The following is a 25906-nucleotide window of genomic DNA, read 5'->3' as shown; positions in this document are numbered from 1 at the left end:
CAGTACCTTGAGGCTCTGCGTGGCAGCAGTCACCACTTGCGAGTGTGGGGAAAGGAGGCAGGTCACCGCGGTTCCAAAAAAGCGAGGGAGGTGGCCTAGCCCCAGGTCCCACTGCAACCTGTCAAAACAAAAGGTTTCTGTGGGGCCTGGCCCTGAGCCCTGGGGACCCAGGCAACCAGAGCTCAGGGCTGAGATGGCCCAGGTCTGAAAACAATCACAAACCCACTGATCTGCAGGGCTCCACAGGGCCCTTCGGGTGGGTGGTTTTTAAAAAGGCACTATCATTCAAGTAATAACTACATGTGGTAAAAAATTCAAACAGGTCTTCAAGGTGTAAAATGAAGGGCATGCCTTCCCCAACTCACCCTTCTGGCCTGACCCTTATATGCATTTCCCAGGGGAAAATCAAGGTTAAGTTTCTTAAATACCCTTCCAGAAGTTCTAAAACGCACAAACATAAAAATAGTAACTTCTGTTAACTTTTTTTTTTGCAGTGGTGCAATCATAGCTCACGGAGTCTCAAACTCCTGGGCTCAAGCGATCCTCCCACCTCAGCCTCCTGAGTAGCTGGGGCTATAGGCACAAGCCACCATGCTCAGTTATCTTTTTATTTTTTGTAGAGACAGGATCTCACTGTGTTTCCCAGGTTAGTCTCCACCTCCTGGCCTCAAGTGATCCTCCTGTCTTGGCCTCCCAAAGCTCTGTGATTCAGGTGTGAGCCACAGCACCTGGCCTGGTAGCATTTATATAACTCTTTATCATATACCAACCATTGATATAACATACATCCATTTAAACCTTGTAAAAACCAATGAGATAAATCCTGTTATTTTTCCATTTTATAGATGAGGAAAGACACAGAGAAATCAAGTAAGTTGCCCAAGGCCACCCAGCTTGGCAATGGGGTCAGGATTCACATCCTTAGCAATGTGGTTCCAGAGTATACATAGAGAAACAATCACACCATACCTGCTATTCTATGTCTTGCTTTTTCCCAGTATATCTTGGAATTCTTTCCACGTAAGTGCACATACAACCACTTCGACTGTTTTTTGTTTTTTGGGTTTTTATTTGAGATAGGGTCACCTTGTCACCCAGGCTGGAGCGCAGTGGTGTGATCTCAGCTCACTGCAACCTTCACCTCACAGGTTCAAGTGATTCTCGTGCCTCAACCACCCAAGTAGCTGGGATTACAGGTGTGCACCACCACACCCAGATAATTTTTGTATTTTTAGTAAAGATGAAGTTTTGCCATTTTGGCCAGGCTAGTCTCAAACTCCTGGCCTCAAGTGATCTGCCCATCTTGGTCTCCTAAAGTGCTGGGATTATAAGTGTAAGCCACTGTGCCAAGCCCACTTTGATTGTTTCTAATGGCTGCACAGTACTTCATTGTTTATATTTCACCCCTCCATGGGACATTTAGCTTGCTTCCAGTTTTTATGTGTTACCTAGAGTGCGATGATAAGCATCCTGGGATGCACACTAGAGCCTGACTGTGGGTGTGCTCCTGCAGGATGAAATCTGAGAAGTGGTGAATGGGGTGATTTTGCCATTTTTGGACACCTCCCAGTAAAGGCAGTTTGGTGCAGGAAAAAGAATGTGGGCTGGGCAGACCTGGGCCGGGCAGACCTAGGCCAGAGACCTGACCTTACTCATCAGGGGCTGTGTGACTAGCTCACTCACAGAGCCTCGGTTTCTGGCTTATAAATTGGGGCTAAACGCTTCCTCATGGGGTTGCCTTGATTAGTGAAAGGAAACACAGATGAAGAGTGTGTGGCACACGCCTGGGTGAGAGCAGGCCGCCTGGGTGAGAGCAGGCTGCGGGAACCCTTCAGCTGCGGAGAAGACAGGTCCAGCAAAACAGAGCCATGAGGCCTAAGAGACCCCTGCCTCCCTCCATGCAGGTCACCAACTGGTTACTGTATACTCAATTTCTTCTCAGCCTTATTCCAGAAAAGTGGAATTACTATTAAGTGGCCAAGCCCGAACCTGAAAGTATGCAGACACAAAAGCAGAAAGTCGGTTCACGGGACTACGGAACCTAGAGAAGGGAGCCACCAGTCCAGGCGAGAGTGGAGTGGAGCGACAGAAAGGATATGCAATGGCCAGGAAACTAAGTGCACAGGAAGACACAGCCAGGGAGCAGCAAGAGGCAGGGTGAAACTCAGGCCTCAACCTGGGAAGCAGGGCTCACAGCCCACCTTGCTGCTCCTCATGGCTGGCTGGCAAACGCTCTGGCAGGAATCAGACCCTGTTAGAACGAGCTGCACCGTCCTACCCTGTGCCTCACAAAAACAAGAGCTGCTCTGTAGCTCATTTGACACGGAGATGCCGTCAGGCCCCGAGAGGCTGAATAGCGTATCCAGCCTCTGAATGGAGGCCCTGAGCACCCCCAACCTCAAAAGCCAGGATGGAGGCCCTGAGCACCCCGAACCTCGGCAACCAGGACAGAGGCCCTGAGAACGCCGCAACCTCTGCAGCCTGGACAGAGGCCCTGAGGACCCCCGACCTTGGCAGCCTGGACGGAGGCCCTGAGGACCCCCAACCTCGGCAGCCTGGAAAGAGGCCCGAAGGACTCCCCCAACTTTGGCAGCCAGGATGGAGGCCCTGAGGACCCCCGACTTTGGCAGCCTGGACAGAGGCCCTAAGGAACCCTCCACCTCGGCGCCAGGACGGAGATCCTGAGGACCCCACAAACTCAGCAGCCAGGACGGAGACCCTGAGGACCCCCAACCTCGGCAGCCAGGACGGAGACCCTCAGGACCCCCAACCTCGGCAGCCAGGACGGAGGCCCTGAGGACCCCACAACCTCGGCAGCCAGGACGGAGGCCCTAAGGACCCTTCCCAGCCGGGCGCGGTGGCTCAAGCCTGTAATCCCAGCACTTTGGGAGGCCGAGACGGGTGGATCACGAGGTCAGGAGATTGAGACCATCCTGGCTAACACGGTGAAACCCCGTCTCTACTAAGAAATACAAAAAACTAGCCGGGCGAGGTGGCGGGCGCCTGTAGTCCCAGCTACTCGGGAGGCTGAGGCCGGAGAATGGCGTGGACCTGGGAGGCGGAGCTTGCAGTGAGCTGAGATCCGGCCACTGCACTCCAGCCTGGGCTACAGAGCGAGACTCCGTCTCAAAAAAAAAAAAAAAAAAAAAGGACCCTTCCCAACCTTGGCAGCCAGGACGAAGGCCCTGAGGACCCCCGACCTCAGCAGCCTGGACACAGGCCCTAAGCACCCCGACCTCGGCAGCCTGGATAGAGGCCCAGAGCACCCCCACGTCGGCAGCCTGGACAGAGGCCCTAAGCACCCCTCCTTCATCCGTACCTCACCAGGTTGATGTGGGCTTTCTCCATGACCTTAAGCCAGGCTAGCAGGGGCTGTAAATCATTCTCACTGGGAACATAGTCGTACAGGGCCTAAAGGTGGGAACAAGCAGGTGACTAAGCATGTGGGGTCTGCAACAGCCCAATGACGATGACCCCTTCCCATCCTGGCACCAGCAGTGTCCTGGGTACAGTGCTTGTGACCCTGGCACTCACAGCCCCCTTGGCTTTCCCAGATCCTGCCTCTCCCTTCTCCACGAAGCCCTCCCGGCTCTGATTCTTTGGGAGAACAGCCTCTAGGAGCAGCGGAATATCATGGGTCACACACTCCTTTGTGCCTCTGACAAAAGCCAGAGGCCTTCTTTGGGGAAAAAAAGCCGTACATTTTGCTAACAATTTGGGGGATCTGTTCCCCCTCCCAAAATCCATCCCAGACCTCTAAGGTCGAAAGCCCTGCTCAAGGTATCTGTGAGCACCACGAGACTATGCCAAAACAGTTCATTAACGTTAACTAGGTCAAGGGTCAAGGTCCCAGCTCCTGGGGACACTGATGTGAATTTGATGGCTGGACTCCAATCCTCCTTCCCCGTCTACTGGCCTCTTCCACTGGGACAACCCAGCCCAGCCAACCTCACTCTGTAGACAAGGCGCAGAGCCAGTGCCCCCAGCACAGCCTCCCAAAGGACCCCCCTCCACAATGCCCCCACACCCCACCAACAGGCCTCACCGTGATGATCTGGGCGTTGAGCTCTGCCGACAGGGTGCTCAGGCCAGGCCTGGCATGGAAGAGGCTGTGAAAGGCCTGCATGGCACAGGCTGTCACCAGCTGGAGGGGGACACACAGGCTTAGAAAGGAACTACAAAGCTGGCCCTGGACCCCTCAACATTCCACTCCACTCTGTGTGCTAGGGAGTTGAGGGCCCCCTGAACCTCACACATGCCCCCTGCACAGAGACACCCTGAGGACTGCCACCTTAGTAAGACATGGAAGCCCCTGAAAAACCTTTAAATGATTTAAAAAGACAGAAACATTAACAAAATGGTTTTAACATAACAGCCAAAAAAGCAGGCTATAAACGGTCTGCATGCTATAATTACAGCTTTTTTTTTTTTTTTTTTTTTTTTGAGATAGAATCTCGCTCTGTTGCCGGATACAGGGATGAGACCAATACAGATGCATGCCACTGTGCCTGGCCAATTTTTAAATTTTTATAAAGACAGAGTCTTGTCTTACTATGTTGCCCAAGCTGGTCTCAAATTGTTTGCCTCCTGCCTTGGCCTCCCACGTGCTAAGGTTACAGGTGTGAGCCACCGCTCCTGGCCTTTACATGTTTTATCATGTATATTTGTTTACCCAAAGAGAAAATGTCTGAAAGGATAACCAGAAAGTTATTCGCATTGTCTACCTTAGGAAACAGAATTTGGAAGGAAGGAGATTTTTACTTTATACACTTCTGACTTTTTTTTTCCTTTTAAACAATGATCATATTATTTATATTTTCAATTTTAAAAATATGTATGTAAATAAACACTACAAAAGAATACACAAGGCTGGCCGCAGAGGCGCACGCCTGTAATCCCAGCACTTTGGGAGGCCGAGGTGGGCGGATTACGAGGTCAGGAGATCGAGACCATCCTGGCTAACACGGTGACACCCCGTCTGTACTAAAAATACAAAACAGCAGCCGGGCATGGTGGCAGGTGCCTGTAGTCCCAGCTACTCAGGAGAATGGTGTGAACCCGGGAGGCGGAGTTTGCAGTGAGCCAAGACCACGCCACTGCACTCCAGCCTGGGCGACAGAGCAAGACTCTGTCTCAAAAAAAAAAAAAAAAAAAAAGAGAATACACAGTGAGTTGGTGGGGGTATCTGTGGGGGGGGGGGTTGGTTCCAGGACTCCCTATGGACATAAAAAACTACCAATGCCCAAGTCTCTATTTTAAATGGTGTAATATTTGCATATAACCTACATGCATTCTCCCATATACTTTAAATCACCTGGATTACTTATGATACGTAATACGACATAAATGCTATGTAAATAGTTGCTACACTCTGTTGTCTAGGGAATAATGACACGGAAAAAACACTGTACATATTCAGTACAGAAGCAAGCAACCGTTTTCTTTTTCCTGAATATTTTCTTTTCTTTTTCTTTCTTCCTTTTTTTCCTTTTTCTTTTTTTTTTTTTTTTCCTGACATAGGGTTCTTGCTCTGTTGCCCAAGCTGGAGTGCAGTGGCATGACCAGAGCTCACTGGGTTCACTGCAGCCTTGACCTCCTGGGCTCAAGCAATCCTCCCACTTCCACCTCTCAAGCAGCTGGGACTACAGGCACGTGCCGCCATGCCCAGTTTCCAAATATTTTCAATCCAAGGTTGGTTGAATTTATGGCTTTGGGACCCACACATACAAAGGGCTGACTGTATAAAGATTTACAGAAATGTGCCAGAAATGGTAGAAATACAGGAAATCATTTTTCATGTGTCTTTAAAGCTGCTAAAAAAAATTGGGTGGCTCACGCCTGTAATTCCAGCACTTTGGGAGGCTGAGGCAGGCGGATCACCTGAGGTCGGGAGTTCAAGACCAGTCTGACCAACATAGAGAAACCCCATCTCTACTAAAAGTACAAAAAATTAGCCAGGCGTGGTGGTACATGCCTGTAATCCCAGCCACTCGGGAGGCTGAGGCAGAAGAATTGCTTGAACCCAGGAATCAGAGGTTGCAGTGAGCCAAGATTGTGCCATTGCACTCCAGCCTGGGCAACAAGAGCGAAATCCATTTCAAAAAAAAAAAAATTGGTATAGGGTACATAGAGCTGGGGCAGGAGGGTTTACCAGCCCACTACAGATCCACCCTGACTCTGACCTGATCTTTGAGGTCAGCTTCCATCTGGAAGAGGACTCTGATATGGCCTGGCCTAGCCAAACACCACAGATTGATGTAGTACCGTTGGTTTTAGCCTAAGAACACAGGCAGGGAGACCCCAGGCCCTGCATTTTGACTGACCAGCGAGTTCCTCAAATGCCACCACTGCAGACCCCCCTTCCTCTAGCTCTTGGGCCTGAGCTCACCACATGGCTCAAGGTCATGACCCTGAGGAGAGTCTCACTGCAGCTCTTCACCAGGCCTTCTGGGAAGCAGGGCAGCAGGTCCTTCAGCAGCGTCAGCATGTGCAGCGTGGTGGTGGCCTCCTTGGAGCCTGATAGACAGAAGTGGAATTGAGACACCAGCCCCCGCCCTGCAGCAGGCCCTGTCCTGCTCTGCCAGCCACTGCCTCCCATCCACCTGCCCTCCGTTGGCTTCCCCACCTCCAGACTTCTCAATCTCCTGGATGCAGAACTTGGCAGCGGAAACGGCAGCAGGATGATGGGCAGGGGCCTTTTCGCCAAACATGAATTCACTGCCCTTGAGGACTGAGCATACTCCATGCTGGGCAGCCTTCCGGATCTGAGGGGCAAGGAGAGCAGGGGACAAGGCCAAATCAGCATTCCACCAGCATCATGGGTGCCTGGCATAAGCACCAACCAATTAGCTTTGGCTGAACATATAGATCCAATGATGATCTAACTACTACAGATCCAGTGCTATGCCAGGGCCTTCATGTGTACAGAATCCTGAGCTGTGAAGCAAGACAAACCTTGGTTCAAATCCCTGCACTACAACTAACTCACCAAATGGCCTTAAGCAAGCCCAACTACCTAATTTCTGAGTTTCAGTATCATCTTTAAAACAGGGGGTTCTTCATTCACTCAATCATCCAGCAAACACAGTGTGTCCACCAAGCCAGGCGCTGTTCTAGGTCCTGGCAAACTGGCAGTGAATAGCAGGCAACGCACCTTCCAGCTGGGAGGCGGAAAACAAATACATAGCAGAAGGTTAAAAAGTACTTTGCAGACAATCACGCAGGGGCTGCCACTTCTTATACAGTGGTCAGGAAAGTGTCACCACAGTGAAGTGCCACTGCAGCGAGAGCTGAAGAAGGTGAGGAAAAGATCATGTGAGCACCGAGGGAAGGAGGCATGAGAGCATCTGGGCTGATGGTGCTCAGCACTGGGAGTGATTACATGACTGTTACTGTTACCACCTTCTGCCCTAAATTTCCAGAAGAAACAGTGGGGAACCACCACTTCCCAAGCACCTGCCGTAAGCCAGGAGATGCACCAGGCCTGTGGGGAACACTGGAGTCTCCCCACAACTCTGTAGCAAAGCTGGTGTGATTATCTCTATTTCTTTTTTTTTTTTCTTTTGAGATGGAGTCTCATTCTGTTGCCCAGGCTGGAGTGCAGTGGTGCAATCTTGGCTTACTGCAACCTCTGCCTCCTGGGTTCAAGCGATCTCCTGCCTCAGCCTCCCGAGTAGCTGGGATTACAAGCGCCCACCACCATGCTCAGCTAATTTTTATATTTTTCATAGAGTCGAGGTTTCACTCTGTTGGTCAGGCTGGTCTCTAACTCCTGACCTCAAATGATCCTCCCACTTTGGCCTCCCAATTCACTGCTCACACCTCGAGCAGTGAATTCAGGATCCAACCCAGGTCTGTGTGACTCCCCCAGCTACGCCACCCTCCCTACCAAGGTAAACAGACATACGGGGAGAGTCCATGTCAACAGGGCAATGGCTGACAAGGCACCAGAGACTCAGACAGGGCTGACAGGGAACAGCCTCCTGGAGGAGGAAGAGCCGCCCCGCCTTCTGCATCTAAATGCATGGTGCCTCAGAGGCAGAAATCAGAAGCCAGTACTCAGGGCAAGCTCCCCAATGCCACTCAGCTAGCCAAGTCTGGGCTGCGCTGGGCCGAGTGGTGGCTGTCCCCTTGTCACATTTTCTCACCTTGGGCTTGGAATGCACCGTGAAGCTCAGCAGCCCATGGTACACCTGAAGGGTCACAGGGTAGCCCCAGGCCTCCAGGTCTTGCTTGCGCAGAAGGGTGGCCAGGCAGGAAAGGACCTGGAAGAAAGTCAGAGCCCTCAGTGCCACCAGCCTTGGCCAGGAGGGAAAAGAGCCCAGGTTCTCACTGACTCCAGAAAATCCCATCTGTCTGAGGTCCCCAGGGTGCCTAAACCCCTCTCAGGGAACATCCAAGCATCACCAAATCAGACAGGCTCTGGGAGATGCCAGATGAGAAGCTAAACCCCAGACACTAACCCATCGGAGGACAGAGGTGGAGCCACTGCTGGCCTGGGCTGACATGATATCCATGAAGGCTTTGGAGGTATCAGAGAACTTCTTAATGAGCACAGGGCTGGGAACACTGTGGGAAAGAACATAGATGGTCACCCCAGAGGATCCCTGAAGAGCAGCTGGTGCAGCCCCTTGTGGTACCAAGGACAGGGCAAGGGGCGCTGGTGGCACAGTCACTCAGCAAGTAAGCAACAAAGTCAGAACAGGTGCCCACCGTATCAGCCAGCTCAGTGTGCTTTCCACCCGGGATCCCTGCCTCCCTCACCTTCCCACTACCCACTCATAAACTCACACCAATCCTCTCTCCACCTCCCCTGGCAGTTCACAGCTCCAGAAAGCCTGGGGCCAACAACCCCTTCCCTCCCTTCTGCCACTCACTGCTCCAGGGATGCCCCTCCTAGGGGCCAACACTCACACTCCCTGGTATAATGATCCAAGTCACCCAGGGCCTTATGTTGTAGAATGCCACCTGATACACAAGTATTTTTTAAATTGTATTCTGTTTTTTGTTTTTGTTTTTTTTTTTGAGACGGAGTCTCGCTCTATCACCCAGGCTGGAGTGCAGTGGCGCAATCTCGGCTCACTGCAAACTCCGCCTCCTGGATTCACGTCATTCTCCTGTCTCAGCCTCCTGAGTATCTGGGACTACAGGTGCCCACCACCACGCCCGGCTAATTTTTTGTATTTTTAGTAGAGACGGGGTTTCACCGTGTTAGCCAGGATGGTCTTGATCTCCTGACCTCGTGATCCGCCCGCCTCGGCCTCCCAAAGTGCTGGGATTACAGGCGTGAGCCACTGCACCCGGCCTAAATTGTATTTTAAAATTTGTGGCCGGGCATGGTGGCTCACGCCTGCAATCCCAGCACTTTGGGAGGCCGAGGCTGGTGGATCACCTGAGGTCTGGAGTTTGAGACCAGCCTGACAAACATGGAGAAACACTGTATCTACTAAAAATACAAAATTACTGGGCGTGATGGCGCATGCTTGTAATCCCAGCTACTTGGGAGACTGAGGCAGGAGAATCACTTGAACCCGGGAGGTGGAGGGTGGGGTAAGCCGAGATTGCGCCATTGCCCTCCACCCTGGGTAACAAGAGTAAAACTCCATCTCAAAGATAAATAAATAAATAAATTTCTAATTGTGGTAAAATACACATAAGATAAAACATCATTTCGGCCAGGCGCAGTGGCTCACGCCTGTAATCCCAGCACTTCGGGAGGATGAGGCGGGTAGATCACAAGGTCAGGAGATCAAGACCATCCTGTCTAACACGGTGAAACCCCATTTCTACTAAAAATACAAAAAATTAGCCGGGCATGGTGGCAGGTGCCTGTAGTCCAAGCTACTTGGGAGGCTGAGGCAGGAGAATGGCATGAACCTGGGAGGCGGAGCTTGCAGTGAGCCAAGATGGCGCCACTGCACTCCAGCCTGGGAGACAGAGCAAGACTCCGTCTCAAAAAACAAACAAACAAGCAAGCAAACAAACAAATCAAACATCATTTCAATGATTTTTAGGTATATCATTCAGTACTGTTAAGTATATTCATGTTGTGGGTTTTTTTTTTTGGAGACAGGGTCTCACTCGTCACCCAAGCTGGAGTGTAGTGGCACAATTAGGCTCACTGCAACCTCCACCACCCAAGTAGCTGAGACTACAGGTGCATGCTACCACGCCTAGCTCATTTTTGTATTCTTTTGTAGAGATGAGGTTTTGCCACGTTGCCCAGGCTGGTTTCAAACTCCTGAGCTCAAGCAATCCATCTGCCTCAGCCTCCCAAAGTGCTGGGATTATAGGTGTGTGTCACTGCACCCAGCCAAGTACATTCACATTGTTGTGCAATAAATCTCAAGAACTTTTTCATCTTAAAGAATCAAGGTTTTTGCTTTTTTTTTTACTTTATTATTTATTTATTTATTTATTTTATTGAGATAGAATCTCACTCTGTTGCCCAGGCTGGACTGCAGTGGCTTGATCTTGGCTCACTGCAACCTCCATATCCTGGGTTCGAGTGATTCTCCTGCCTCAGCCTCCCGTGTAGCTGGGATTACAGCCGTGCACCACCACATCTGGCTAATTTTGTATTTTTAGTAGAGACAGGGTTTCACCATGTTGGCCAGGCTGGTCTCGAACTCCTGGCCGCAAGCAATCCTCCTGCCTCAGCCTCCAAAAGTGCTGGGATTACAGGTGTGACACACTGCGCCCAGCCATGACTTTTAATTTTTATTACTCAAAACAATTTTCATTTTCTTTCTTTCTTTTTTTTTTTTTGAGATAGAGTCTTACACTGTTGACAGGGTTGGAGTGCAATGGCACGATCTCAGCTCACTGCAATCTCTGCCTACCGGGTTGAAACTAACTCTCCCGCCTCAGCCTCCGGAGTAGCTGAATTACAGGCGCCTGCCACCATGCCCAGCTAATTTTTGACAGGGTTTCACCATGTTGGCCAGGTTGGTCTTGAACTCCTGACCTCAGGTGATCTGCCCACCTCAGCTTCCCAAAGTGCTGGGGTTACAGGCGTGAGCCACAGCATGTAGCCTACCCAGCTAATTTTTGTATTTTTAGTAGAGACGGGGTTTCACCATGTTGGCCAGGATGGTCTCGAACTCCTGATCTCTTGATTCCCCCGCCTCGGCCACCCAAAGTGCTGGGATTATAGGTGTGAACCACCGCACCCAGCCAAAAAAGTTTCATTTTCAATAGAGCTTTCTGACTCTGCTTTTGCCTTCAACACTTTCACAATGATTTTCTGCTCCTCGATAAGGAACGCACACTGGATTCTGTCATGAACACACTTAGCACACATGGAACCAGGGAAGCACTGCAGGACCTACGGACGTGCCTTTTGTTTTGGACAATCAAATGAGAACTTTAGATCTCACAGCATGAGCTCCTGAAAGACTGCCTGGGCACACACCACGTGAAGATTCTGGTGCTTTCCCAATCTTCTTGGCATAAAGGTAAATGATTCTATTACCAGGGGTTCAGGACAGCCTAGTTTTGTTAGAGGTTTCTCACTAGAGGCTTATGACGGTATGTCACACGCTGGCCCGTTCTGCATGCCTCTAGACAGTGGTCATGAAGAGCAAGTATCTTTTTAAGAAACAATTCCCTGATCCTGTTTCTCCTGTCCACATTCCCTTCTCTCTTCCACAAAAAGCCTTGGGGTTCAAACAGGAGGCAGAACTCACCGCTTCAGGACAAGGTTCAGCAGGTAAGCAACAGCGGCCAGGGACTCCGGGGACTCCACTGCTTCCATTGTTGTCATCTGAGGGCCAGATTGAGGGGGTGTGAATGGATAAAAATTTACACTGAGCAAACAGGAAAAAGAGTCGGAGAACATGTGCCCAGCAGAACAGCTGTGACCGAGAACCACAGTATCAGAGGTTCAAATCCTGACTCTGGCATTGTGTGGTTTCAGGCTAGTAATTTAACCTATCTGTGACTCAGTTTCTTAATTTGTAAAGTAGGGATAGTAATGCTACATACCTTGTAAGTTGTTGTGAGGTTTAATTGAATTAATATATATAAAATATTGCCTGACACATAATTAAAACTATATATATGTGGCTGGGCGCGGTGGCTCATGCCTGTAATCCCAGCACTTTGGGAGGCCGAAGTGGGAGAACTGATTCAGCCCAGGAGCTCAAGACAAGTCTGGGCAACGTGACGAAACTCCATCTCTACTAAAAATACAAAAATTAGCTGGGTGTGGTGGCAGGCACCTGTAATCTCAACTACTCAGGAGGCTAAGCACAATCATCATTTGAACACAGGAGTTGGAGGTTGCAGTGAGCCATGATCATACCACTGCACTCCAGCCTGGGCAACAGAGTGAGATCCTGTCTCCAAAACAAAACAAAAACAACAACAAAAAACACCAAAAATAAAAAGAATATATATATACATACACACACACACACATATATACACATATATATTTATTTATTTAATGTAATAAGAAGGCCAGGCATGGTGGCTCACACCTATAATCCCAGCACTTTGAGAGGCTGAGGTGGGGGGATCACCTGAGGTCAGGAGTTCGAGACTAGCCGGGCCAACAGGGTCAAAACCCATCTCTACTAAAAATACAAAAATCAGCCAGGTGTGGTGGCATACACCTGTAATCCCAGGTCCTCAGGAGGCTGAGGCATGAGAATCACTTGATACGATAAGACAGAGGTTGCAGTGAACTGGGATTGTGCCACTGTAGTCCAACTTGGGCAACAGAGTGAGACTGTTTTAAAAAAAAAAGTAGGCCAGGCCTGGCGGCTCACGCCTATAATCCCAGCACTTTGAGAGGCTGAGGGAGGCAGATCATGAGCTCAGGAGTTCCAGACAAGTCTGGCCAACATAGTAAAACCCCTTCTCTACTAAAAAAATACAAAAAATTAGCTGGGTGTGGTGGTGTGCACCTGTAATCCCACCTACTTGGGAGGCTGAGGCAGGAGAATCACATGAACCCAGGAGGCAGAGGTTGCAATAAGTCGAAATCATGCCATTGTACTCCAGCCTGGGGGACAGTGCGAGACTCCGTCTCAAAAAAAAAAGTACTAAGTAATCAGTTGCAGTGGCTCATGCCTGTAATCCCAACACTTTGGGAGGCCAGGGCAAGATGACAAGACGGTTTGAGCCCAGGAATTTGAAACCAGCCTGGACAACATAGTGAGACCCGGTCTCTTAAAAAAAAAAAAAGAAAGAAAGAAAGAAAGAAAAGAAAGAGAAAATAGAAATGTAGCAAATACCACCAGCCTTCCTAAGCCACCTGAGAATAAATGCAGCACTTTCATCTGGTCAAGGCTGTCCTCTACCCCCACATGCCAGGGGCACTCGTCTTCTCACTAAATCTTGCATAACCTGCTGCTCTGAACACTCACCCTCCAGCGGCACCCACTCACCAGAGCAGCGAAGTACTCAGTCTCTGTCTCCTTCCCTCCCTGGGAGCGAATCACCTCAGTGACAGCAGCCAAAACAGCACAAATCTGCACAGGAGGGAGAAAGCACTGTGACTATTTGAGACCTAACCCCACCCCAGGGGAGCCTTCTTTCCTTGCTCCTTCACAGATTAATCTCCGGTTAAAGCCCAGAGACAGACAAGACAGGCAACATTCAGGGCCTGGGTCCATACCAGGGGGCCCAGCAAATAAGAAGACTCAGAAAATGCTTGCTAAAATTCCACCATGAGGTACTAACCTTGTAGAAATACCTGCATGAGATGAGTGTGCAAATATTTACGTACAAGGATGTTCATGGCAGCAACAAATTGGAATGGTCAAGAAGCCATCAACAGGAGATTAATAACGTACTGTAGTTGTCTCTAATGTACTGCAGTTATCGAGGGGGGGATTGGTTCCAGGACCCCTAAAGATACCAAAATCCAAGGATGCTCAGGTCCCTTATATAAAATGGTGCAGGGCCGGGCGCAGTGGCTCAAGCCTGTAATCCCAGCACTTTGGGAGGCCGAGACAGGCGGATCACGAGGTCGGGAGATCGAGACCATCCTGGCTAACATGGTGAAACCCCGTCTCTACTAAAAAAATACAAAAAAAAACTAGCCGGGCGAGGTGGCGGGCGCCTGTAGTCCCAGCTACTCGGGAGGCTGAGGCAGGAGAATGGCGTGAACCCGGGAGGCGGAGCTTGCAGTGAGCTGAGATCCGGCCACTGCACTCCAGCCTGGGCGACAGAGCGAGACTCCGTCTCAAAAAAAAAAAATAAAAAAAATAAATAAATAAATAAAATGGTGCAGTATTTGTGTATAACCTATATACATCTTCTCATATACTTTATTTTTTTTGAGACAGAGTCTCACTCTGTTACCCAGACAAGAGTGCAGTGGCATGATCTCAGCTCACGGCAGCCTCTGCCTCTGGGTTCAAGCGATTCTCCTGCCTCAGCCTCCCAAGTAGCTGGGATTACAGGTGTGCACCATCACACCCGGCTAATTTCTGTATTTTTAGTACAGATGCAGTTTCACTATGTTGACCAAGCTGGTCTTGAACTCCTGGCCTCAAGTAATCGCTCTCCTTAGCCTCTCAAAGTGCTGAGATTACAGGCATGAGCCACCATGTCTGGCCTCCCATATACTTTAAATCATCTCGAGATTACTTATAACACCTAACACAATGTAAATGCTATCTAAATAGTTGTATTTTTGTTGTTGTTGTTGCTTTGAGACAGAGTCTCACTCTGTTGCCCAAGGTGGAATGCAGTGGCGCACTCTCCGCTAACTGCAACCTCCACCTCCCAGGTTCAAGCGATTCTCCTGCCTCAGACTCCTGAGTAGCTGGGATTACAGGCATGTGCCACTATGCCAAGCTAATTTTTTTGTATTTTAAGTAGAGATGGGGTTGCACCATGCTGGCCAGGCTGGTTTTGAACTTCTGACCTCAAGTGATCTGCCCGCCTCAGCCTCCCAAAGTGCTAGGGCTACAGGTGTGAGTCACCTCACCCGGTATATTATTATTATTTTAAAAAGATTTTTCAATCCATGCTTGGTTGAATCTGCAGGTGCAGAACCTGCAGATATGGAGACCCGACTGTATCATATAATAAATAATGAAAGATTTAAATAGTGCATTATTCAAAAGAATGAGAACAACTATATATTAACTTATAAATATCGTTCAGTAGGGAAAAAGTTGCAGAACAGTGGATAGAAAATAAACTAATCAAGCAGGGCAGTGGCTCATGCCTGTAATCCCAGCACTTTGAGAGGCTGAGGTGGGCAGATCCGTTGAGCCCCGGAGTTTGAGACCAATCTGAGCAATATGGCAAACCTCATCTCTACAAAAAATACAAAAATTAGCTGGGTATGGTAGCACTCCCCTGCAGTCCCAGCTACTTGGGAGGCTGGGAGGCTGATCAGCCACTGCACTCCAACCTGGGTGACCAAGTGAGACTCTGTCTCAAAAAAAAAGAAACGAAACTAATCACATTTTGGTAAACCTAAATAACAAAATTGGGTAAAAAATATTCTCTTTTCTTTTTTTTTTTTTTGAGACAGAGTCTCACTCTGTCACCCAGGCTGAAGTGCAGTGGTGCAATCTTGGTTTGCTGCAACCTCCGCCTCCAGGGTTCAAGCGATTCTCGTGCCTCAGCTTCCTGAGTAGCTGGGATTACAGGTGCATGCCACCATGCCAGGCTAATTTTTTAGTAGAGATGGGTTTTCACCATGTTGGCCAGGCTGGTCTCAAACTCTTGACCTCAAATGATCTGCCCACCTCGGCCTCCCAAAGTGCTAGGATTACGGGTGTGAGCCACTACGCCTGGCCTGAAAATTTAATTTTTAAATTTTAACTACTCATAATTTAAAATACTTGATCCATTTATTAGGAAACATATATTTGTAACAACCTGGCGAATAGGTTCGCAGTAATTCATAGTAGGCAAATCTACTTGTACAACTATAAATGTTATGAACTCTAAATACACACGAACCAAGTATTTCCAATGAAAATTTAGCATCTAAGTAGGGGAATATGGGTAAATTATACACTAGATTTTGAAGACTTAGTATCATAAAAATAATGCTGTAGTAAAATATATTGATTATACATTGAAGTGATAATATTTTAAAGATACTGAGTTAAATAAAGTACATTATTAACATTAATTTGGGCCAGACGCAGTGGCTCACACCTGTAATCCCAGCTACTTGGGAGGCTGAGGCAGGAGAATCACCTGAACCCAGGAGGCGGAGGTTGCAGTGAGCCGAGATCGCACCATTGTGCCCTAGACTGGGCAACAAGAGCGAAACTCTGTCTCCAGGGGGAAAAAAAAAAAAAAAAAGGTTAATTTATTTTACCTGTTTCTTTCAGTTTTTAATATGGCTACTAAAATTTTTTTAATTAATTACATATGTGGCTTGAATTTAGATTACTATTGGACAGAGCTGGTCCAGGAAGACAGACAATGACCCATTAACAGGAGCTCTGTGAATGACTCAAGTTGGGGGCTCTACCATCACATTTTATTCTTCTTCTATCATTTTGATATCATTTAGAATTTTGACATTTTTTATTTCAGTAACAAAAAATATATATAACTTTAAAGTATAGATAAAATAATAAAAGTAAGGCCAGGCACGGTGGCTCATGCCTGTAATCCCAGCACTTTAGGAGGCTCAGACCAGCCTGGCCAATATGGTGAAACCCCTTTTCTACTAAAAAAAAAAAAAAAAAAAAAAAAGAAAAAAAGAAAAAAAGAAAAAATTAGCCAGGCGTGGTGGCACATGCCTGTAATCGCAGCTACTCGGGAGGCTGAGGCAGGAGGATTGCTTGAATCCGGGAGACGGAGGTTGTAGTGAGTGAAGATCATGCCACTGCACTCCAGCCTGGCCAACAGAGCGAGACTCTGTCTCAAAATAAATGCGTGAATTAAATTAAATTAAATTTAGTTCTTGCTAGATAAAACGTTTCCTAATAACTGTTACTCAGCATTTATTTACTCAACATACGTTTACTGAAAATACTCTGCGTAAGAAGTGCTGTGTTAGATACACCTGAGGAGAGAAATGTTTGGAAAATATTTCTACCCTCAAGTATTTCTTCAGCAGGGGAGATGTTCTTATAAAAAGCAGAAAGTGGAACCTGCCCTAGGAGGGGACATAAAAGGGAGGAGCGATGACACATCATCCAGAAATACCAGCTGTTGTCATCGGAAACCCGTCAGCCAGAGCTGAAGAAAAGGCATGAGTTGGCCTCTCCTCACTATCCAATGGCCCTCCTGACCCTCGCTCCTACCTCCTTGTGGGAAGCCGAGTTGGACTCCCAGAAGCGCTGCACTTTGCTGAAGGTGACGTTTGTGCAGTCGGAAAGGCCACTCAGGAAGGTGCCCGAGGACTTCTCGGTGAGAGCCAGCTCTGCCTCTTCTTCCATGGGCGTCTCGGGGACTTCGCTTTTGCCCAAGCGCAAGGACCCTGACTGCAGCTCATTATGTAACTTCACAGCATCGACTGTCAGGTCACTCCTTCCTGAGAGCCAGAGGCACAAGATAAGGCCCAAGTCTCCTTTTGGTCAAGAGAACAGAACCCCTGGGAAACAAACCAGCTCAGGCCAAATCGCCAACCCGAGAGGCTGAATTCTGAACACAGCCAGTCTCATAAACCCACTGTATGCCTAAAAACTTGAAAAACCAAGAAGAAAGGGAATCCTCCATGTAAGAGTTTCTGCTTGCCTGTAGCAGTGGCATAAACGCCACTGGGAATCGGCTGGGACCTACATTCAGAGGGCCTGGAAAATAAATGAAGGTGAAAGCGCTCTGTAAAGAGTTATCCAAGGTCCAAGCCATCAGTCTCAACTCTGACACCCGCGGTACCTTACACAAGACACTTCCCTACAGCGGACCTCAGTTTCCGTATCTGCTAAATTGGAAGGGCTGCCCTTCAGAGAGGGCTCCAGATCCGACATCCTAAGAGATGAAAGGTCCAATGCCTGGCCCCGGACTCTCCCAGAGGCCCCAGACTCATCTGGACCCAGGTCTGCCCGGAAACCCGCCGCCGGCTGAGCTCGGGTCCCAACCCAGCTACCTGACGGCCGGCTGAAGAAGCGGCTGCGGGCGGCCTGGCGGTGGCGGCAGATGGCGGGATTGCTGTCGCTGCTGTGGCCTTTCTTCCAGCGCTTCAACTTAGCTGAGACACCAGAGGGCAACTTTCCCGAGCGACCCATGTTGACTAAGCCGTGGCCGGCACTGAGCTTAAACGACCGGCTTCCAGGAACGTGGAAACGCGCAGAGAACCCACGTGGATACCCTGTAGTCTTCACGTCCTCTTCTTCCGGCGTCACTTCCGGATTCGTGTGCATTACTATGGTAAAACAGTCAACATCCGGTTTTACGCCCCTTCCTGGCTTCGAATGGGGAGGAGCTCCAAGGAGATCTGTTGCTAGGGAGGAAGTTAGGTTGCTAAGTTCTATGGAGTTCTTACTCCAGTTCTATGGGGTTCTTACTCCAGCCAGGACCAGGTTTCAGGGCCACAGGAGTGAGCCTTATAAAACTGGAGTGGCCGGGCGCGGTGGCTCAAGCCTGTAATCCCAATACTTTGGGAGGCCGAGACGGGCGGATCACGAGGTCAGGAGATCGAGACCATCCTGGCTAACACGGTGAAACCCCGTCTCTACTAAAAAAAATACAAAAAACTAGCCGGGCGAGATGGCGGGCGCCTGTAGTCCCAGCTACTCGGGAGGCTGAGGCAGGAGAATGGCGTGAATCCGGGAGGCGGAGCTTGCAGTGAGCAGAGATCCGGCCACTGCACTCCAGCCTGGGCGACAGAGCAAGACTCTGTCTCAAAATAAATAAATAAATAAAAATAAATAAATAAATAAATAAATAAATAAAACTGGAGTGTGGCCGGGCGTGGCCGGGCGTGGTGGCTCATGCCTGTAATCCCAGCACTCTGGGAGGCTGAGGCGGGTGGATCATTTGAGGTCAGGAGTTCGAGACCACCCTGATCACCAGGGTGAAACCCCGTCTCCACTAAAATACAAAAATTAGCTGGGCTTGGTGGCACGCACCTGTAATCACAGCTACTCGGGAGGATGAGGCACAAGAATCACTTGAACTCGGGAGGCGGAGGTTGCAGTGAGCCAAGATTGCACCTTGGCACTCCAGCCTGGACAACAGAGTAAGACTGTCTCAAAAAAACAAAACAAAGCAAACAAAAAACTGGAATTCTTTTGCAGTTAACAACAAAAAGTTGTTTTTGAAAATCTATTTTCAAAATTAAGCCTAGAAACATTTATATGAAAGTCATATACTCTCATATAAAAGTATATATGTAATCCCAACACTCTGGGAGGCCGAGGCAGGCAGATCACCTGAGGTCAGGATGTTCGAGACCAGCTTGACCAATATGGAGAAACCCTGTCTCTACTAAATATACAAAATAAGTCGGGCATGGTCACACATTCCTGTAATCCCAGCTACTCAGGAGGCTGAGACAGGAGAATCGCTTGAACCTGGGAGGCAGAGGTTGTGGTGAGCCGAGATCACGCCATTGCACTCCAGCCTGGGCAACAAGAGCAAAACTCTGTCTCAAAAAAAGAAAAAAAGAAAGAAAAAAGAAAAAGTCAAAACTTATGGAGACTTGAAAGGGTGAAAATTAGCTTGACCTGAAAAGAGAAAAAAGCAGTCAGTGTCTTCTAGACAAGCTTTGCTATTTTCATTTGTTACTGGAGATACTCGGTTGCTGCCACCCTTGCCTTATGACAGCATTCCATCCCTAGTTAATCTCCGGTTCTCTCTCTCTCTTTTTTTTTTTTTTTTTGTGGAGACGGAGTCTTGCTCTGGCGCCCAGGCTGGAGTGCAGTGATGCGATCTCGGCTCAATGCAACCTCCACCTTTCAGGTTCAAGTGATTCTTCTGCCTCAGCCTCCCAAGTAGCTGGAATTATAAGCATGCACCACCACGCCCGGCTGATTTTGTTGTTGTTGTTGTTGTTGTTGTTGTATTTTCAGTAGAGACAGAGTTTCACAATGTTGGCCAGGCTGGTCTCGAACTCCTTACCTCAGGTGATCTGCCCACCTCCCAAAGTGCTGGGATTACAGGCATGAGCCACCACACCCGGCACCTAGCCAATTCCCAGTTCTAATTCCACCTCAGAACCAGCAACCAGTCCAGTTTATCCCCACTCCCTGAGGCCCTCCTTAAAATCCTTCAACCAGATCACAAACCTTACAAAAGACACATTTCTCTTCCCTCTTGCCCAGCAGCTTTATTCTAAACCTTTAGCAGCATTCTTTGGAAGAAGATATATATAACTAACAAAGTATATCTACAATATATAAAGAATTCCTGCCGGGCGCGGTGGCTCACGCCTGTAATCCCAGCACTTTGGGAGGCCGAGGCGGGTGGATCACAAGGTCAGGAGATCGAGACCACGGTGAAACCCCGTCTCTATTAAAAAATACAAAAAATTAGCCGGGCGTGGTGGCGGGCGCCTGTAGTCCCAGCTACTCAGGAGGCTGAGGCAGGAGAATGGCTTGAACCCGGGAGGCGGAGCTTGCCATGAGCCAAGATCGCGCCACTGCACTCCAGCCTGGCGACAGAGCGAGACTCCATCTCAAAAAAACAAAAACAAAACAAAAACAAACAAACAAAAAAGAATTCCTACCAATCAGTAAGAACAAGGCAGACAATCCAATAAAAAGAATGGGCAGGTGGGTGCAGTGGCTCATGCCTGGCCTGTAATTCCAACACTGTGGGAGGCCCGGGGGCAGGGAGTAGAGGGGAGGGAGGATTGCTCTAGCCCAGGAGTTCAAGACCAGCCTGAGCAACATCATGAGACCCCAGTCTCTACAAAACATACAAAAATTAGCTGAGCATGGTGGTGTGAGTCTGTATAGTCCAGCAACTCAGGAGGCTGAGGTGGGAGCCCAGAGAAGGTCGAGGCTGTAGTGAGCCGTGATTGCACCACTGTACCCCAGTCTGGGTGACAGAGTGAGACCCTGTCTCAGAAAGGAAACAAAATTAAAAAAAAAAAATGGATCACGAGGTCAGGAGTTCAAGACCTGGCCAACACAGTGAAACCCCATCTCTACTAAAAATACCAAAAAAAAAAATTAAGCTGGGCGTGGTGGTGGGTGCCTGTAGTCCCAGCTACCTGTGAGGCTGAGGCAGGAGAATTACTTGAACCCAGGAGGTGGAGGTTACAGTGAGCTGAGATCGTGCCACTGCACTCTAGCCTGGGCGCCACAGTGAGACTATGTCTCAAAAAAAAAGAAAAAAAAAGAAAAATGGGCAAAAGACATGAACAGCTGAACATCATGGTGTATTGTACAAAAAAGAAAAAAGACATGAACAGGCACTTCACAAAAATGAATATCCAAATGGCCAAGAAATATATGAAAAACAGGCCAGGCATGGTAGCTCACGCCTGTAATACCAGCACTTTAGGAGGCTGAGGCAGGAGGATCACTTGAGTCCAGGAGTTGGAGACCAGCCTGGCCAACGCAGCAAGACCTGTCTCCTCAAAAACTAAGCAAAATAGCGGGGTGCAGTGGCGTGCGCCCATGGTCCCAGCTACCTGGGAAGCTGAGACAGGAGAATCTCTTCAGCCCAGGAGTTTGAGATTTGTAGTAAGCTATAATAGCACCACTGCACTCCAGCCTGGGTGACACAATAAGACTTTGTCTCAAGAAAAAAAAAAAGGAAAAACACAGACTAGAACAGAAAAGATACTCAGTTTCATTATCAACATGGAAATACAAATTAAAATCACAGTGAAATGCCACTACGCACCCACCAGAATGGCTAAAATTAAAAAGACTAGCATTACTAATGTTGGTAAGGATGTGGAGAAACTGGCAAATATGCTGCCGTTGGAGTATAAAGTGATACAACCATTTTGGAAAACTGTGTGATAGTATCTACTAAAACTAAATACAGGCCTGCTCCATAACCCAGCAATACATTCCTGCGTATTTTCTCAACAGAGATGTTTACTTGTATGCAAAAAAGAGATATAGGAGGATGTTCACAATGGAAATAATAAAATGTCCATCAACAGTAGAATGAGGCTGGATGCAGTGGTTCACACCTATAATCCTAGTGCTTTGGGAGGCTGAGGCAGGAGGATTGCTTCAGGCCAACAGTTCAAGACCAATCTGGGCAAAATAGTGAGACCCCATCTCTAAAAAAATAAAATTAAAAATTATCAACATGTGGTGGCATGTACCCGTACTTGGGAAACTAAGGAGGATCACTTGAGCCCAGGAATTCAAGGTTAGAGTGAGCTATAATCATGCCACTACACTCCAGCCTGGGCAACAGAGTGAGACTCTGTGTCTAAAATATAGATAGATAGATAGATAGATAGATAGATAGATAGATAGATAGACAGACAGATAGATAAGACAGGCAGACAGAGCAGAATGGATAAATTATGACATATTGATATATAATGGAATACTATAGCATTTGACTCTGTATAGCAATGAGAAGGAACTACTGCTACATATAACATCATGCATGACCTAGGTTAAGTAAAAGACTCCAGACACAAAAGAGTACATAGTTATAATCCCATTTATTTATTATTTAATTAATTATGTATTTATTTTGAGACACAGTCTTCCTCTGTCACTCAGGCTGAAATGCAGTGGCACAATCATGGCTCACTGCAGCCTTGACCTCCAGGCCCAAGCAATCTTCCCACTTCTGCCTCCCGAGTAGCTGGGACACAGGCATGCATTAATATGCCTGGCTAATTTTTTTTTTTTTTTTTTTTTTTTTTGAGACAGAGTTTTGCTCTGTTGCCCAGGCTGGACTGCAGCGGCCGGATCTCAGCTCACTGCAAGCTCCGCCTCCCGGGTTTACGCCATTCTCCTGCCTCAGCCTCCCGAGCAGCTGGGACTACAGGCGCCCGCCACCTCGCCCGGCTAGATTTTTGTATTTTTTAGTAGAGACGGGGTTTCACCGTGTTAGCCAGGATGGTCTCGATCTCCTGACCTCGTGATCCGCCCGTCTTGGCCTCCCAAAGTGCTGGGATTACAGGCTTGAGCCACCGCGCCCGGCCTTTTTTTTTTTTTTTTTTAAAAGATAGGGCCTCACTCTGTCACCCAGGCTGGAGTCCAGTGGCATGATCATGGCTCACTATAACCTTAAACTCCTGAATTCAAGCCATCCTCCTGCTTCAGCCTCCCAAATAGCTGGGGCTACAGACACATATCCACCACACCAAGCTAATTTTTTTTAAGAGACAGAGCCTTGCTATGTTGCCCAGACAAATCTTGATCTCCTGGCTTCAAGTGATCTGCTCGCCTTGGCCTCCCAAAGTGTTGGGATTATAGGTGTGAGTCACCATGCCCTGCTTATATGTATATTACACTTTATGGACTTACTGAAAATACGCCGGGGGCGGTGGCTCACGCCTGTAACGCCAGGACTTTGGGAGGCTGAGGCGGGCAGATAACTTGAGCCCAGGAGTTCAAGACCAGCCTGGATAACATGGTGAAACCCCATCTCTACAAAAAATATGACAATTAACCAGGCATGATAGCAGGCACCTGTAGTCCCAGTTGCTCAGAGGTTGAGGTGGGAGGATCGCTTGAATTTGGGAGGTGGAGTTTGAAGTGACTCAAGATTGTGCCACTGCACTCTAGCCTGGGTGACAGAGTGAGACTGTCTCAAAAAACAACGACAAAAAGTGGTCCTCACACCTAGAGCAGAGAGAGCATAAAGTGTGTTGACGTGAGAAAGTGTCGCTGCAGAGAAGACTGAAGTCAGCTCAGACTCTGGGCCTCAGCTCCTCCAAGCCTCTGGAGACATTATCACCCTCCAGTGGGGCCCTGTGCCTGGGACACAGGCTGAGACCTCAGTGGGAAGGCTGAGAAAAGGGAACTGGTGGCTGGGGGAGGAAAAGGAAGCAGAGTGTGGAAACTGTTATAAGCAAGCTGTGCTCACGACCAGAGGTCTAGACTTGGGATAATTGCTGAAAGAAGGCAGGTAAAGTGCTGGGTTCAAGACGGGACATACTTCAACTATAAACCAAGCAAGGGATTTAACCTCTCTAAGTCTCTGATTCCTGTTCTTTTTTTTCCCTTTATTTATTTATTTATACATTTTTTTTTACACATTCTAATGTGTCATATTATTTAAAGTTATGATAATAATTCCTTTTTTTTTTTCTGAAATGGAGTCTCACTCTATTGCCCAGGCTGGAGTGCAGTGGCGCGATCTTGGCTCACTGCAACCTCCAACTCCTGGGTTCAAGCAATTCTCCTGCCTCAGGCTCCCAAGTAGCTGGGATTACAGGCACATGCCACCACACTCAGCTGACTATTTGTAATTTTAGTAGAGATGGGGTTTCACCATGTTGGCCAGGCTGGTCTCGAACTCCTGACCTCAAGTGATCCACCCACCTTGGCTTCCCAAAGTGCTGGGATTACAGGTGTGAACCACTGTGCCTGGCTGAAAGTTGTGATAATAATTCTGAACTCACTGGGCTGCTGTGAGGATTCAGTGTGAAATTATGTATTTGTGGCTGTGCACAGTGGCTTACACCTGTAATCCCGGCACTTTGGAAGGCCAAGGCAGGTGGATCACCTGAGGTCAGTAGTTCGAGACCAGCCTGGCCAACATAGTGAAATCCCGTCTCTACTAAAAATACAAAAATTAACCAGGTGTTGTGGTGCACACCTGTAATCCCAACTACTTGGGAGGCTGAGGCAGGAGAATCGCTTGAACCCGGGAGGCAGAGGTTGCAGTGAGCCGAAATCATGCCACTGCACTCCAGCCTGGGCAACAGAGTGGGACTCTGTCTCAAAAAAATAAATAAAAACGGCCGGGCGCGGTGGCTCAAGCCTGTAGTCCCAGCACTTTGGGAGGCCGAGACGGGCGGATCACGAGGTCAGGAGATCAAGACCATCCTGGCTAACACGGTGAAACCCCGTCTCTACTAAAAAAATACAAAAAACTAGCCGGGCGCGGTGGCAGGCGCCTGTAGTCCCAACTGCTCGGGAGGCTGAGGCAGGAGAATGGCGTAAACCCGGGAGGCGGAGCTTGCAGTGAGCTGAGATCCGGCCACTGCACTCCAGCCTGGGCGGTAGAGCGAGACTCCGTCTCAAAAAAAAAAAAAAAAAAAAAAAAAAAAAAATAAATAAATAAATAAATAATAAATAAAAATAAAAGAAACTGTGTATATGTGTCAAATTACTGTAAATGTGTAGTACTGTGCTTTACAGAGGGGTCAGTGGTGCATCTTTGCCACCAGAGGGAGTGCTACCAACAACCTGTTAGGGCTAAAACCCTATAGAGAGCCTGCAACACCAACTAGTAGGCTGGGATTTTGCAAATCAGATGGGGAGATGCAGAGGCCAAGGGTAGTGGCAGACTTCCCATCCTTTTCCTGGGCTACAGAAACCCGCTGGCCTCCAAAGTGAGTCTGTGTCGTAACTGAATACAGCCCCTGGCTACATCGCCAGCCTGGTATGGGCATCTGAGGGCCCTAGGCCACCTGCTGGCCATCCATCCTGAGGTGTCTGCTCTGAGCCTCCTTCAGGAGTCGTGCTCTATCAGAAGAGGGAACAATAGGCATCCAAATGGCCTGAGCACAATCTCTTCCACCCCCGCACCCCAAGGCTCACCTCTCCACCCCTGAATTCTAGCAACAACTCCCACCAAGAGGCTCCAGCTGTGTCCATGATCAGCCACTCCACATATGGCTAATAAGGACCACTCACATCTGTAGGATAGGTCCTGCAGTTAGACTCTCTGGGTTGGAATTCAGGTACCACCACTTGCTCTGTGACCTTGAACAACTCACCTTACTCTTCCCTGAGTCTCAGTTTTCCACATCTGTAAAATGGAGATAAGAATGCCTACCCATACGGTTTATGGGAACTAAATAAGATAATGAATTTAAAGTGCTGAGCACGCTGCCTGGTACACAGTGAGCATGCAGTAAATGCGAGCTATT

General features: G+C 48.5%; 1 protein-coding gene across 1 annotated transcript in view; it reads right to left on the bottom strand.

Annotated features, from left to right (window-relative positions):
- Positions 1-25906, bottom strand: part of LOC105478499 (ribosomal RNA processing 12 homolog) — a 64794-nt gene that overhangs the window by 24774 nt on the left and 14114 nt on the right. The window contains exons 2-12 of the mRNA XM_071069344.1: positions 18023-18376; positions 17238-17467; positions 13395-13478; positions 11688-11764; positions 8463-8568; positions 8148-8264; positions 6626-6764; positions 6389-6516; positions 4046-4144; positions 3320-3411; positions 7-118 (exon numbers count right to left, since the gene is read on the bottom strand). Coding sequence (XP_070925445.1) covers positions 7-118; positions 3320-3411; positions 4046-4144; positions 6389-6516; positions 6626-6764; positions 8148-8264; positions 8463-8568; positions 11688-11764; positions 13395-13478; positions 17238-17467; positions 18023-18376 — 1538 coding nt within the window. The remainder of the gene's footprint in view (positions 1-6; positions 119-3319; positions 3412-4045; positions 4145-6388; positions 6517-6625; positions 6765-8147; positions 8265-8462; positions 8569-11687; positions 11765-13394; positions 13479-17237; positions 17468-18022; positions 18377-25906) is intronic.

The sequence above is a fragment of the Macaca nemestrina genome, chromosome 9 (genome assembly GCF_043159975.1).
Source record: "Macaca nemestrina isolate mMacNem1 chromosome 9, mMacNem.hap1, whole genome shotgun sequence".
Taxonomy (NCBI): domain Eukaryota; kingdom Metazoa; phylum Chordata; class Mammalia; order Primates; family Cercopithecidae; genus Macaca; species Macaca nemestrina.
This window is presented reverse-complemented; position numbering and strand designations above follow the sequence as displayed.